Source organism: Ovis canadensis, chromosome 2, assembly GCF_042477335.2.
Source record: "Ovis canadensis isolate MfBH-ARS-UI-01 breed Bighorn chromosome 2, ARS-UI_OviCan_v2, whole genome shotgun sequence".
NCBI classification, from domain to species: Eukaryota; Metazoa; Chordata; class Mammalia; order Artiodactyla; family Bovidae; genus Ovis; species Ovis canadensis.
The window spans coordinates 50,730,175-50,745,725 of NC_091246.1; the positions used below are offsets into that span (position 1 = coordinate 50,730,175).

At 46.3% G+C, this 15,551-nt stretch overlaps 1 protein-coding gene across 7 annotated transcripts in view; it reads right to left on the reverse strand.

The window, feature by feature from the left end:
• Positions 1–12,337: 12,337 nt before the first annotated feature.
• Positions 12,338–15,551, reverse strand: part of CCDC180 (coiled-coil domain containing 180) — a 56,375-nt gene continuing 53,161 nt past the window's right edge. For 4 of the 7 annotated variants that reach the window (XR_011254315.1, XR_011254313.1, XR_011254311.1 and 1 more), the window contains 3 exons: positions 14,635–14,740; positions 13,683–13,818; positions 12,338–12,509 (listed from right to left, as the gene is read on the reverse strand). Coding sequence is in view for 1 of the 7 variants with exons in the window: in XM_069576121.1 (XP_069432222.1) it covers positions 12,378–12,509; positions 13,683–13,818; positions 14,635–14,740 (374 nt within the window). In the remaining 6 variants the exon portion in view is untranslated. Of the gene's footprint in view, positions 12,510–13,682; positions 13,908–14,634; positions 14,741–15,551 lie in introns of those variants that run through there. The other 3 variants (XR_011254314.1, XR_011254310.1, XR_011254312.1) reach the window with 2 other exon arrangements.

Sequence of the window (15,551 nt, forward strand, 5' to 3'; positions counted from 1 at the left end):
GTGCCCAAGAAATGTGTGTTGAATTGAGTGGGTCAAGAAATAGCACTAACCACACAGTATCTGCTATTAGCCAGCCAGAGTAGCTTGCTGTGGCCACCTGAGACTTAAAAAGAAAAAAGAGAGTTAAGAAATACATATAAGATAGTTTTGAGGAGAACTACAACTCATGAACTTCCAGATGTTCAAGCTGGATTTAGAAAAGGCAGAGAAACCAGAGATCAAATTGCCAATATCTGTTGGCTCATTGAAAAACAAGAGAGTTCCAGAAAGACATCTATTTCTGCTTTATTGACTATGCCAAAGCCTTTGACTGCATGAATCACAACAAACTGTGGAAAATTCTTAAAGAGATGGGAATACCAGCCCACCTGACCTGCCTCTTGAGAAGTCTGTATGCAGGTCAGGAAGCAACAGTTAGAACTGGACATGGAACAACAGACTGGTTCCAAATTGGGAAAGGATTATGTCAAGGCTGTATATTGTCACCCTGCTTATTTAACTTATATGCAGAGTACATCATGAGAAACACTGGGCTGGATAAAGCACAAGCTGGAATCAAGATATCTGGGAGAAATATCAATAACCTCAGATATGCAGATGACACCACCGTTATGGCAGAAAGTGAAAAGGAACTGAAAAGCCTCTTGATGAAAGTGAAAGAGGGGAGTGAAAAAGTTGGCTTAAAACTCAACATTCAGAAACTAAGATCATGGCATCTGGTCTCATCACTTCATGGAAAATAGATGGGGAAACAGTGGAAACAGTGACAGACTTTATTTGGGGGGCCTCCAAAATCACTGCAGATGGTGACTGAAGCCTTGAAATTAAAAGACGGTTGCTCCTTGGAAGAAAAGTTATGACCAATATAGACAGCATATTCAAAAGCAGAGACATTACTTTGCCAACAAAGGTCCATCTAGTCAAAGCTAAGGTTTTTCCAGTAGTCATGTATGGATGTGAGAGTTGGACTATAAAGAAAGCTGAGCACCAAAGAATTGATGCTTTTGAACTGTGGTGTTGGAGAAGACTGTTGAGAGTCCCTTGGACTGCAAGGGACTGCAACCAGTCCATCCTAAAGGAAATCAGTCCTGAATATTCATTGGAAGGACTGATGCTGAAGCTGAAACTTCAATACTTTGGCCGCTTGAAGCAAAGAACTGACTCCTTGGAAAAGACTCTGATGCTGGGAAAGATTGAAGGCAGGAGGAGAAGGGGACAACAGAGGATGAGATGGTTGGATGGCATCACCAGGTCAATGGACATGAGTTTGAGTAAACTCTGGGAGTTGGTGATGGACAGGGAGGCCTGGCATGCTGCAGTCCATGGGGTTACAAAGAGTTGGACATGACTGAGAGACTAAACTGAACTGAACTGAACAACTCTGATGAAAGAAACCAAAGAAGAGCTAAAGAAGTGAAGAGATATTTTATGTTCATAAATAGGAAGACTCAAAGTAGTCAAGATGTCATTTCTTCCCGAACTAATCTATAGATAAAATGTAATCTCAATAAAAATCACAGCAAGTAATTTTCTGAATATTGACAAACTGGTTTTAAAGTTTATATGGAAAGACAAAAACCAAACCAAACAACAACAATAAAAAAAAAAAAAACCAGAACTAACCCAATACTGAATGAGAAGAACAAAGTTGAAGAACTGACACTACCAGAATTTAAGACTTATGATAAAGTAGAGCTACAATAATCAAGCAGTATGGTATTGGAGAAAGAAAAGACAAAGAAATCAGTGGAATAGAAGAGACACCAGAAATGATCTATACAAATATAGTCAATCGATCTTTAACAAGGAACCAAAGGCAGTTCAGTGGAGAAAGATAGTCTTTTCAACAATGGATTTTGGAATAAGTGAACATCCACATGTAAAAAAACACTTTGACATAGACCTTTCACAAAAACTAACCCAACCTGGCTCACAGACTTAGATGTAAAATGGAAAACTATTAACTCTTAGAAGATAACATAGGAGAAAATCTAGGTGACCTTTAGGTTTGTCAATAACTTTTTAGATAAAACACCAACATCTTGATCCATGAGAGAAAAAGTTGGTAAGTTGGAGCTTCATTGGTATTAAAAACTTCTGCTTTGCAAAAAACACTGTTAAGAAAATGAAAAGATAAATCACAGATTGGAAGAAAATATTTGTAAAACATCTATTTGATAAAGGACTATTGTGCAAAATATACAAAGGACTCTTCAAACTCAACAATAAGAAAACAAACAATTATCCAATTTAAAAATGGTTTAAAGATCTGGATACCTCAGCAAAGAAGATATAAAGATGGAAAACAAGGATATCCAAAACATATGAACCCCTAAAACTCAACAAAGAAGGTCTCACAAACCAAAGAAACTCTCAAACTCAAGAAACGAAACTCAAACAATTTTAAAACGGGCAATAGATCTGAACATGGTATTGAATCAAAGAAGATAAGCAGATAGCAATAATCATGTGAAAAGATGTCTAAATCACATGTCATTAAGGAATTTCAAATTAAAACAGCAATGAAATATCACCAATATATACAGCCCTTCTGTCTCTATCAGAAGGGCTAAATGACAACATCCAGTGCTAGTGATGGTATGGAACAACATTGTTGGTGGGAAGGCAACAATGGTATGGTCACTTTGGGAGACAGCTTAGCAATTTCTTGCAAAGCTTAACATAGTCCTACCATATGGTCCAACAATCATGATCCTAGGCATTTATCCAACAAAATTTGAAAACTTATGTCTACTCAAAAACTTTCACACAAATACTTAACAGCTTTATTCATAATTGTCCTAAACTGGAGGCTACCGAGGTGTCCTTTAATAGGTTGATGTATAAGCAAACAGTGATGTGTGCATTCACACATTGGAATATTATTTAGCAATAAAAAGCCACCAAAAGACTTGGAGGAACTTTAAATACATATTGCTTGGTAAAAGCAGCCAGTCTGAAAAGACCACATAATGTGCAATTTCAACAATTTGACACTCTGGAAAGAGCAAAACTACACAGAGAGTGAAAAGATCCTAGTTGTCAGTGGTTTGGGGGATGGAGAGAGGAAAGAATAGGTGGAGCACAGGGGAATTTGAGGGGGGAAAACTATTCTGGGTGATACTGTAAGGATGGATACGTGACATTTTGAAATTGTCAAAATGCATAGGCCCCTAAAACTATGGACTTTAGTTGTTAATAATGTACCAATATTGGCCCATACATTTTAGCAAATTAACTGTATTACTGCAAGATTAAAAATAGAGTAAATTGAGAAGAAGGGTTAATGAGAAGGACTGTATGGGAACTCTGTGCTATTTGCCCAGTTTTTCTATAAACTTAAAACTGCTCTAAAATATGAAGTTTATTAAGTATTTAAAAAGTAAATTAATGTGGAATCTAAGAGATGACACAAATAAACCTATCTATGAGACAAAAATAAAATCAGAGACATAGAGAATAGATTGGTGTTTCCCGAAGGGGAGGGAGTGGGAGAGGGTTGGACTGGGAGTTTGGGATTAGAATATGCAAACTGATAAATATATAGAACAGATAAACAAGGTCCTACAGTATAGCACAGGTAACTACATTCAATATCCTGTGATAAACCATAATGGAAAAGAATTTGAAAAAGAATGTAGGTTTCCTTGGTGGCTCCGTGGTAAAGAATCTGCCTGCCAATGCAGGAGACACAGGTTCAATCCCTGGTCCAGGAAGATCCCACTTGCAACTAAATCTGTGCACCACAACTACTGAGCCTGTGCTCTAGAGCCTGCGAGCTGTAGCTAATGAGCCCACGTGCTGCAACTACTAAAGCCCACGTGCCCTAGAGCCTGCGGTCCGCAGCAAGAGAAGCCACCACAATAAAAAGCCTGTGCACTGCAACAAGAAAGCAGCGCCCGCTCTCCGAGAATAGAGAAAGGCCCATGCAGCAAAGAAGACCCAGCACAGCCAAAAATAAATAAACAAATAAAATAAAGACGAAGAACATATTACTGAGTCACTTTGCTGTACAGCAGTAATTCACACAATATTGTAATTCAACTATACTTCAATAAAATAAAAATTTAAAAGTACATGAGATAATATTATATAAAGCATATAACACAGAAAACCAATTCCAGTTTGCCCACTTTTATTCTTAATCCACTGAAATTATTTTTGTCAGGATCATTTTTTAAGTGTAAATTACTTGATTTGGGGTCCACATTGCAATTTATTGACTATGGATTCTGCTATTGTAAATGTTAGGGATCATTATTTTTACTAAGTCACTTTTCTGGGGTCAAATTATGCATGCAAAAATGCTTTCAAATATAGTTTTCCTTCTGTTAATTTTTAGTTAATGATACATTCTACCATGAGCAGTTTTAACCACTATCAGTTTTATTTTTTGTGGATTATCCTTCCTATCATATTTACCATGAGAGTCAAAAAGGCTGCAGAAAATGTATTTTATTCTTTGATTTACAGAGAAATAATTCTGAATAGAGTTTTAATAAATGTGCTGCTTGCTTTTAAATCTCCACAATCCCTACCCCACCCCACTTATGAAATAGAATATAATTTTCTTAGATCTACTTACAACTGACAAGCAGACAAGCCAATAGTGTGATTTTGATAACCTTTCTGGGAACAAAAGCAAGAGTCCCACTCATATATCCTGGTTTGGAATCAAGACTTTTTGTTCTGCCTGTGAATGAAAAACACCAAGACAAGACAGGCTGTGGTAGGTAAATGCCCAGTGCCTCCGAAAGTAAATCACCCATCTCCTACTCTTCATCTTGGAGTTCTATGTAGGGAGAGAGCACTGGTTGTTTCCATAGTTTTCATTCTTCCCTTGCTTAAAAACAGAGACAGTTTGAATATAGGCAGCAATTCACCAAATGAAAGACTAGAGTTCCCATTCTCTCTTGCAGCTAAGAGTGACCAGACAAAGTTTAGGCCAATGACATGTGAGCAGAAGTTTGGTGTGGGACTCTGGGGAGGTCAGGTGGTCAGATGGAGCTGCCAAAGCTGAGTCAGTCCCCTTTGCCTTCATGCCTTCCTCCCTCCTGTATCTGAAAGCCAGCAATGGTGGCAGGTTCAGGCTGGAACCCCAGCAGCCACTTTAGACCATTTTGATGATAGAAAGTAGGATCTTGGTTCCCCAATCAGGGATTGAACCCGGGCTACAGCAGTGATATCCTGGAATCCTAACCACTAGGCCACCAGGAAACTCCCAACAAGTTTTAATATATAACCAAAAATCTTAGGAAACCACCTCCCTGGTGGCTGAGATGGTAAAGAATCTGCCTGCAATGCAGGAGACCTGGGTTCGATCCCTGGGTGGTAAGGATCCCCTGGAGAAGGGAATGGCTACCCACTCAGGTATTCTTTCCTGGAGAATTCCATGAACAGAGAAACCTTGGGGGGCTACAGTCCGTGGGGTCGAAAAGAGTCAAACATGACTGAGCGAGTAAACCACAAGACACACACACACAACTCTTAGGCAAGTCTATGATTAACAGGCAGAAAAATTTTTACAATCACATGCTGCGGTACTGGAACAGGACAGATCACCCATCACCTACCATGAAGAGCAGCCCAGGATGAATACAGACTGCCTGCCTCTAGGGTTCTCTGATATGAGAAAAATATAAATCTCTCTCCCTTGTTTATGCCATTATTTTGGGTTTGCTGCTGTATGTAACCAAGTCTAACCCTGGCTGAAGTATGATTACTATGGATTACTATGTGACCTTGGGCAAGATAGGTCTCTCCTCTGACATATATCCCCTTGTCATAGCGGCACAGGCACCACAAACCAAGTCCAGTGCCCAGGGACAGGGCTAGTCTTTCTTGGACCCTTGGGGCTCTCACTTGGAAAGAGGGTGGGCCTCATCCTGGCCCAATTGAGGATGTCTCATGTGTGAAAAGAACACTTGGGGTGGACAGAGAGAGTGGCCAGTGAGGCTCCCAAGGTGCCTGGAGCTTCCTTTGGGGCCTGAAGGTCCTGCTTCTTTGCTCATCTGGGACTCAAGAGCCATTGCCTTGAAAGTTCACACAAGTAAGTATGCTTGTTTGGTTTTGTGATGTTCTTTCCTGGGGCTGCAGTTCTGGTTCTGGACACCAGGGGGCAGGCAGCCTCCTATGTCTGAGGTGCCCACTGAGCTTTTGTGGGGAGCAACTGGGGCAGAAAGAGTTATGTATAGGTCATTCTGGCTGTCCCTCAGCCTCAGAGCAAACTTGATCTCCTGTTACTAGCATTCACCTCCAGACTCAGCTGGTCAAAATCAGGAAAGGGTTTCCTCCCACTTCATCACCGAGCAGTCACTCACCTTGCTCCAGGTGCCCTGTAGGTCGGGTGTGATGCTGAAGGCGACTGAGTGGTCTCTGCCTGCCAGGAGCTCACAGTCTGGAGGGATATGGACAAAATCATGAAACCAAGAACACGTGAAAGGAGAGGGCATTTCAAATGCCTGGGATGAAGCTGTGAGGAAGGACTTGGGAGGGACTTAGTAGGAGAATCCAAGAGACCTCCCTGTGGTGAAATTGGTAGGGACCAGATGGAACTTCCATGATAGCTCAGTTGGTAAAGAATGCAGCTGCAATTCAGGAGACCCCAGTTCAATTCCTGGGTCAGGAAGATCCGCTGGAGAAGGGGTAGGCTACCCACTCCAGTATTCTGGCCTGAAAAATTCCATGGATGATATAGTCCATGGGGTCGCAAGAAGTCAGACACGACTGAGCGACTCACTTCACAGATGACAAGAGGAGAAGGCACCACTAGGGCAGAGACTGGCAGGCAGAGGTGAGTATGGCCAGAGGGGTAGGAAGGTAGTTGGTACAGCTGGAGTGAGCCCAGGGAGGAGGAGGAGGAGGAGGAGGAGGGTGGGGCTGGATCCTGGAGCCTGTAGACTGTGTTAGCTGTTGGTTCCTCATTGCTCCAAAATTTAGCACCTTAAAACTACAAATATTTAGTATCTAACCCAGTGTGGTCTGGGTATCTGTTCATGGCTTAGCTAGATTGCTCTGCTTCTGGGTGTCTCATAAGCAGGTGCTGTGGCTTCAGTTGGCCTCAACTTGGGGGAGGATTTGCTCCCAAGTTCATCCACAGGCTGCAGCACTATGTTTGGACTGAGAGTCTGAGTTCCTGTCTATTGACCTGAGTGCTCCCTCGGTTCTCTCCTTGTGACAACTACTCAGGGCAGCTCATAACATGGGTGCCTGCTTCCCCAGGTCCAGAGATAGAACAGAGAGAGAGAGAAAAGTGGGAAGGGAGGCAGTGAGCAGGAGGGAGGGTCAGAGAGGGAACACAGGAGAGAGCAGGTAAGAGGGAAGGGACAAATTCTTTGTCGTTACATTTTGGAAGTGACCTCCCATCATTCTTGCTGCATCTCGTGGGTCACAAGCCAGTCACTAACCACTTAGCCGTTGCACTGTAGAGGGAAAGTTAAAATTTTACATATCCTTCTGCCTCTGTAACTCAGCTTGCTCCTTGCAAAGTCTGGATCACGTAGGTCACGTAGTCTCAGAAAGTGGAGACTTAACAATACTAGAAACTGGAGCTTATCTCACTCACCCTTGTCCTGCTGTTTGCAATCGCCCAGCCCCTGCAAACCTGCTTAATCATGCCTGTCTGTGTATAAACACTCTGTAACCCCTTTTTTGGGGGCTCAGAGATTGGAGTGTTAACTCCTCTGGACCCACCAATGTAATAAACCTGAGTTCGCCAACTCTCCGAGCGTGGTGCTTGGTTTCTTGATTACTGGTTTCTGCCACAGCAGAAGGAGTGGTGTGTCTTAGCTAGACAGGGAACATGAACTATGCCCCCTGGAGATGCCCAGGTGGTCGTGTTCAGCAGGCTCACCCCAGGACTGGGAAAAGTGGCCACATTTTGGAAATGACTCGGTGATGAAAAGTGTACCTTCAGTCATCATTAGAAAAGTAAGACTTTTGAATTACATGTCATTCGTCATCTGCTGAGTCAGCAAAAAGAAAAAAGGAAAAAATTTCCCCCAAAGCTGCTGTAACTACACTGCTTGGTGTGGATGAGGATTGTGGCGCTGAGTCCTCAGTGGTGGGAGGGACCTTGAGTCTTCTCCTGGAGGGTGATTTGTGCCAGGTCCCCAGATGCCCTCCCCTTTGACTCAGGGAGTCAGCTTCCAGAAGCCAGAGGCAAGGGCTGGAGATGTGCACGAGTCCATGTGGGTGGATGGATGCCTTGTACCTAAGAGCCCCACAATGGATACCCCGCCTTGTCCGGGAGGGGACCTGGCTCCTCTGGCAGTGGGACACTGCAGACAAGACCCCTTAGTGGGCCATGAGCTGAGTTAGGGGATTGAGTTAGGGTCCAGAACAAACAAAACTATTGGAGAGCAGTCCTCCCTGTAAGGATGGGTGTTGCTTCCTGACTCAGTCTCGGCTATGGGGGCGTGAGGACACTGACACATGTGAGGTCCACTCCACATGGTGGGCAGAGGGGGCAGAGTATGGAAACCAGGGTGTAAGTGGCTAGATATGGCGACCGTGTACCCAGCTGACATCTCAAAACCAATTTATACAACCGAATGCACATTATGATTCCATTTGGCAAATATCACACACACACACAAAATGGTGTAGGGAACAGCTGTCTCTGGATGCCAGGGTTCTTCAGTCCAGTTCAGTCCAGTAGCTCAGTCGTGTCCAACTCTTTGTGACCCCGTGAATCGCAGCAGGCCAGGCCTCCCTGTCCATCACCAACTCCCAGAGTTCACTCAGACTCACGTCCATCGAGTCAGTGATGCCATCCAGCCATCTCATCCTCTGTCATCCCCTTCTCCTCCTGCCCTCAATCCCTCCCAGCATAAGGGTCTTTTCCAATGAGTCAACTCTTCGCATGAGGAGGCCAAAGTACTAGAGTTTCAGCTTCAGCATCATTCCCTCCAAAGAAATCCCAGGGTTGATCTCCTTCAGAATGGACTGGTTGGATCTCCTTGCAGTCCAAGGGACTCTCAAGAGTCTTTTCCAACACCACAGTTCAAAAGCATCAATTCTTTGGCACTCAGCTTTCTTCACAGTCCAACTCTCAAATCCATACATGACTACTGGAAAAACCATAGCCTTGACTAGACGGACCTTTGTTGGCAAAGTAATGTCTCTGCTTTTCAATATGCTGTCTAGGTTGGTCATAACTTTTCTTCCAAGGAGTAAGTGTCTTTTAACTTCATGGCTGCAGTCACCATCTGCAGTGATTTTGGAGCCCCCAAAAATAAAGTCTGACACTGTTTCCACTGTTTCCCCATCTATTTTCCATGAAATGATGGGACCAGATGCCATGATCTTCGTTTTCTGAATGTTGAGCTTTAAGCCAACTTTTTCACTCTCTTCTTTCACTTTCATCAAGAGGCTTTTTGGTTCCTCTTCACTTTCTGTCATAACGGTGGTGTCATCTGCATATCTGAGGTTACTGATATATCTCCCAGCAATCTTGATTCCAGCTTGTGCTTCTTCCAGCCCAGCGTTTCTCATGATGTACTCTGCATATAAGTTAAATAAGCAGGGTGACAATATACAGCCTTGATGTACTCCTTTTCCTATTTGGAACCAGTCTGTTGTTCCATGTCCAGTTCTAACTGTTGCTTCCTGACCTGCATATAGGTTCCTCAAGAGGCAGGTCCCTCCAACTCAAATCCTTGAGTCTGAGTCTCCTGCTCAGTTCAGTTCAGTCGCTCAGTCGTGTTCGACTATTTGAGACCCCATGAATCACAGCATGCCAGGCCTCCCTGTCCATCACCAACTCCCAGAGATCACTCAGACTCACGTCTATCGAGTCAGTGATGCCATCCAGCCATCTCATCCTCTGTCGTCCCCTTCTCCTCCTGCCCCCAATCCCTCCCAGCATCAGAGTCTTTTCTAATGAGTCAACTCTTCTCATGAGGTGGCCAAAGTACTGGAGTTTCAGCTTTAGCATCATTCCTTCCAAAGAAATCCCAGGGCTGATCTCCTTTAGAATGGACTGGTTGGATCTCCTTGCAGTCCAGGGGACTCTCAAGAGTCTTCTCCAACACCACAGTTTAAAAGCATCAATTCTTCAGTGCTCAGCCTTCTTCACAGTCCAACTCTCACATCCATACATGACCACAGGAAAAACCATAGCCTTGACTAGACAGACCTTAGTCAGCAAAGAATGTCTCTGCTTTTGAATATACTATCTAGGTTGGTCATAACTTTCCTTCCAAGGAGTAAGCGTCTTTTAATTTCATGGCTGCAGTCACCATCTGCAGTGATTTTGGAGCCCAGAAAAATAAAGTCTGACACTGTTTCCCCTGTTTCCCCACCTATTTCACATTCTATAGTCTTCTTTTTGCTCCTTTGGTCCTGTATTTCCTATAATGAATGTCTTTTTCTTTTGGAATCATAAGGAAAACAATCAAAGGCAGCACACTAGGTGGGGAATAAGAAGCGGAACGGGCATGGCTTTTGCCTTGACCCCTCAGCTTTGTGGCCTCAGTTCCCAAAGGCTGGCCCAGCTAGGCAAGCTGGGTCTCACTGGGTGCAGTGGGCTGGAAGAGTGGAGCCTGTGTCCCCACTGGACTGGTGAGCAAACTGGACTCAGAGGGGCACACAACAGGGTTGGCCCAGGCCTCCCAATTCTGCACCCCTTCTGCTCCCTGGCTCCGCCACTGTTTGCAGGCTCTGTCTGGGCTGTGGTGGGCCCCCAATACCCGCCCTAGTCCTTGTGTCCCCCTCGCAGTCCTCCTGCCACAGCAGGCGTGCTTCCTCAAGCCTTCTCTGCCAACTAGGACCTCACCAACATGGAAGTGGAGCCTGACCACAGGCTGTCCTGTACCCACACCTACACCCTGTTCTCCATGCATGCTGCCCCATGGCTGGCAGGAGGTGGACGTACAGAGACTCCAAGGCTGGCAGAGGGGAGAGGGAGCACCCCTCATTTTTCTGGGTCCTTTCTTACTTACAAAGCACCTAGGTGTATTCATTCCAGGCTGAGTTTCAGGGACAGCCAGAGCCAGGCTGGAACACTGGAGATATCTTCTTTTTTCCAAGTTTCAGCTTCTTTATTTACAAACTAGGGGTTACATGGTGACTGCCACCCTGTCCACAGTAGGACTGAATTAGAGCATGTACCTGCAGAGCATGCCACAGGCTGGAAGGGGCTGTGCAGACATCATTTGCTACTTTGAGGAGACAGGGTGCCATGGCAGAGTGGTACATAGGGGCCTGGCTTCAGGCTTGGAAAACGGGAGGTGGTGATGCTGTGCTCACATCCCCTTGGCTTACCTGAGTCCACCTGCAGCTGGGGAGCTCGCTCCAGCCAATGTAACTCGGGACTCCCCTGCCTGAGGACTCTTTCTGGTATCACAGGAGATTCCTGTCCTGCAAGCTGGCACAAAGGTGGCGCTAATACCCAGGTAACTCTCTACCCACATGGACAGAGTCCGATCAGGTGGGAGGCTGTTTTCCAGTGATACAGAGCCTGGTCACCCACAGCAGGGGCCACTCCTGAAAGCCCCTTCCAGTGACTTTTCTGCTTTCAGGCTCCTTTTTCCCATGTCCTCACTCATGCTTCTTGGAATCATCCCCAAAACAATGTGCCTCCAAGTCCTTGGCTTTGACCTTCTGGACTTGAGTCTCCACAACTGTAAAATGCAGGATACGCTTACCTCGTCAAGTCGAGACAAAGCACATGGAACTGCGAACTGAAGCCTACAAACCATACCGGAACAGCAGGAGCTCAGGAAGTGGAGGAAGGACCATGAGCCGCCTGCCCACAAGGCGCAGACAGCTGCTGACAACTGCCACTGGTCATAGTGAGGCTGTGGGGCAATCGAGGAAGAGAAAGGAGACAAGGAAGGTGGTGGGAAGCAAGCTTCCAAAGACAGTGATCTGAATGTCACAGGACTAAAGAGACCATTAGTCAAGTTAAGGAGGCCTAGAAGATTTCTGCCAAAAGGTTATCATTGGTCATGCAAATATCAGATACCCAGTCAACATCGGATGAAGTGTTTGTTGTGCCTAGGAATCAGTGCACAGTTGCAATGAAAACTCGCATTTTGTTAAATGTGCGATATACTCTTTCCTATAAGTTTTAATTATTTCATTTTCCAAGATGAAGTGCCCATCATGCCTTGTGGAAGTTATCTCCCCTTAACTATGAGTCTCTATTTAAGTTAGCCATCCCTGTTATCCACCATCCTAGCTGACCAGATGGAACACCCCCTTTCACCTCTGTCTGCCTCATTGGAAGTAATCTCCATGTGGGCAGGAACCATGCCATATCCTCGTCACTGTGAGGCTACAGCACTGGGCAGAGACGGATGGATGGAAGGGTGGGTAGAGGGGTGAAGGAATCTACACAAAATAAGCCATTTATTTAAGAAGGGTTGAGAGTGTCACAAGTACAGGCCCTGGATGATGTTCACAGAATGTTTCCAGCTGTCCTTCCAGCGCTGAGCCTCTTTCACCTGCAGTGTGGTGTGCTCCTGGACCTTCTTCAGCTCCTCTTCAAATGATGCTAAATATTTCTGGGAGGAAGCAGCAGGAAGAGGCTGCATGAGGAAGGACTTCTGGACTGTGTCTCTTAGAGGACACTCTGTGCTCTAGAGGGATGCTGTAACCCGCTGGTGGGTGGCTTGCAACCCATTCCAGGCACTGGCAAGAGTTCCACAAGTCATTTCTCATGTACTCTGTCCAATAAAGCTCAGGCAGGCCTCGCTGTTTTCCACATTTTACGGATGGGAAAACTGAGGCTCACAGCCTCGCCTGAGATTATTTAACTGAGAAGAGACTGAGCGTGACTAGGCTCCTGGTCCACCTGATTCTGGACTCTGCCCTCCTTCCTGACCACCACACTAGTCTCCTTGAAGCTCAGGTGTCCTGGCTTCCTCGAGAGGCTGAGCCCACTAGGCCTTAAGTCCTCACTGAACTCAGCAGGGGAATTGTGCCCACTGCCTGGGGCTTAGCTTGGTGGCTGGGGAAGGGCCTGCCTAGGCACAAAGGGGTCTCCAAATACCAGGGACAGTATATCTCTGGGCAGTACAAGGTTTCCTCTCTGGGGTACCAGAACCGTAGGTCCAGACATCCTTGGAGCTGCGAGGTCCTGCAGGCAGCCTCAGGTGCAACTTCCTCTTTGGGCAGCCCCACGGGTCTAACGGGCCTGGGTCCAGTCCTGGCTGTCACTCTTGGTGGCATAAAGGGGACACACTTTATGACTCGGTGTCTTCTGCAGTAACGTGGGGACCATTCTACCTTCCTCATGGGCTTGCTACAAGGATCCAGTGGAAGCCTTGTGTTGAGAACAGAAGATGCAGCAGCTGCTCAGTACCTATCCCACCCATCATCACTCACTGCTCCCATGGCCTCCGAGCCTCTGACTACTCTGTCCCCTCGCACTGTCTCGACTGTTCGCTGGAGAGCCTTTGCCCTCCAGTCTGGGCTCCTGAGACACTGGGGCTCACGCCATGAGACCTGAACTATTGCTGGAACTGGACAAGAGCTGTGGCCCATGTCCCGGTGCCTGGGAATGTTGGCTGTCACCAGTGCTGTGCCCTGGGGTACTCTGATGTGGGTCATGTGCTCCATCTGACCAGACGCCAGGGCACCTGGTGATGACAAGCTCCCTCCCTCCTTCCCAAGGCAGCACACCGAGCTGCTTGTGCTCCCTGGGGTCACCCCCTCCACCTCGCCTCTTCGCTCACCAGGTAGACAGCATCTCGGGCTTCCACGGATGCCAGGTGGCCCAGTGTTGTTTTGGCGGTTGTGATACATGGTGTTTTCCGGAGGAGAATCTTGTTTTGGATGGTGACTTCAGTAGGTTTGATTCCTGGCCACTTTCTACAAATAAACATGCATGAAAAGTCCTGCAGGCTTAGCTTCATCATTTACTGTGCACCCTCCATCTCTGGTGGAAATGGTTAACACTTCTTTAAAAAAAAAAATAACATGCTTTAAATGCCTTAATTAAAAGAAAAACTCTACTGAGCATTTAAGATTAAGCTTCTTCAAGTTCTTTTTGGCATTTTCATACAGCTTATATCCATGTGTACAGACAGCTGGGTTCTGCATGGGGAAGGGAAATCCCACGCCTCTAGGGGTTTCCCTTTTCTGGATCTCGGTTTCCTTATCACTCGCTCAGCCAGATGCCAGTCACCAGTTCCTGGCTTGCTTTTCCTACCATGATAAAAAACCACTGCTGACAATTTAGCTGGGTAAATCACTGCCTTCTTTCAGAGTCACATTCCTGGGGTACAAGGGACAAGCACTTCTATAGCTCTTGTCATACATGACAGACAGCTGTAGTGAGTCCCAGTACTGCCAGCAATCTGAGAAGGTACCCCACACTAGGACAGGCCTCTCTTTATTGGGGGGTCCCTTCATGGGTCCTTATCACACAAACAAACAGCTGCTGAGCTCTTAGTAGGTGCCACGGGCACTTCAAGCACAATTTCATCGAGCTTTCTCTTCATAATATCATGTAAGGGAGGCTGCCATGCTCATTTCACAGATGAGGAAACTGAGGCTTAGGACACAAAGCCTTTCCAAAGTTATCAGGTCTGTCTGACTTCAGAGCTCATGCCCCTCACCATTCCACCACACCACCCCCAGTAAACACAGCCATGTGTGGTATTCACCCCTGCTCTCAGCTCTCACCTGCTCCCCCGTTCAATCAGGGGCTTCTCACTCTCTTCCTCCAGGGACAGCCCGGTGAGTTTCCTCCGTATTAGGATTGAGGTTTTCTGTTTGGGGGGCTCCATCTCTGGCAAGCAAGAGATGGGTTACTGATGGGGGCCTCACCCACAGCCTGATATAAAGGGGACCCCCGACCTTACATTTACAGAAATGAAAACTTGCTCCCCTCTTCCACACTTATTGTGTAACTCATATTGAGTCTCAGGCAGGAGGGTTAAAGCTGGAATATGTGAGGTGTGGTTTGGGTGTGCATCCCAGCTCCAAAATGCTCTGACCTTCTCGCAGCTTCTATGAGCTCCTGAATATGCTCTTTGGAGACTTCTTTGGCTTATACTAGCTCAAAGGGGTCCTGAACTAAGAATATCTCCTGGAATGAACACATTCAAGGTTGTCTGTCTCACGTCTGACTCACTGACCTGCCATGTGACATGGAGAGAAAGGGGCTCTGTTCCTGGTGTGAGACCAGCAGGCCAGAGCAGCTCTCTGCACCCCGGTCTGTAGGCATGGCAGGGCCAGGCCACTGGGCTCAGAAGCCCTAGTTACAGAGCAGGTGAGGACCCCATGGGCCTGATGCAGGGGGTCTTCCTGGCCCAGGGGTTCCCTCCAAGGTGCCGAGGCTGCCTCCCTGTCGGCTCCACTGCCTGTTCCTTCTCTAGTCTGAACCCCAGTATCTCTGCAGGCTCCACTTTCCCACACCAGGCTCACACTCGCCAAAGAGACCTCCACTACTAGACAGTGGCCAACACCCCAGTATGCATATACACTTTGACCTAGAAAATCCACTTCTAGGAAGTTGTTGCCCCCAAATAGGGAAATATTGATGCAGATGTTCCTTCCAGCACGATTAGAGGAGTGACAAGCTAGACACGGCCCGCATG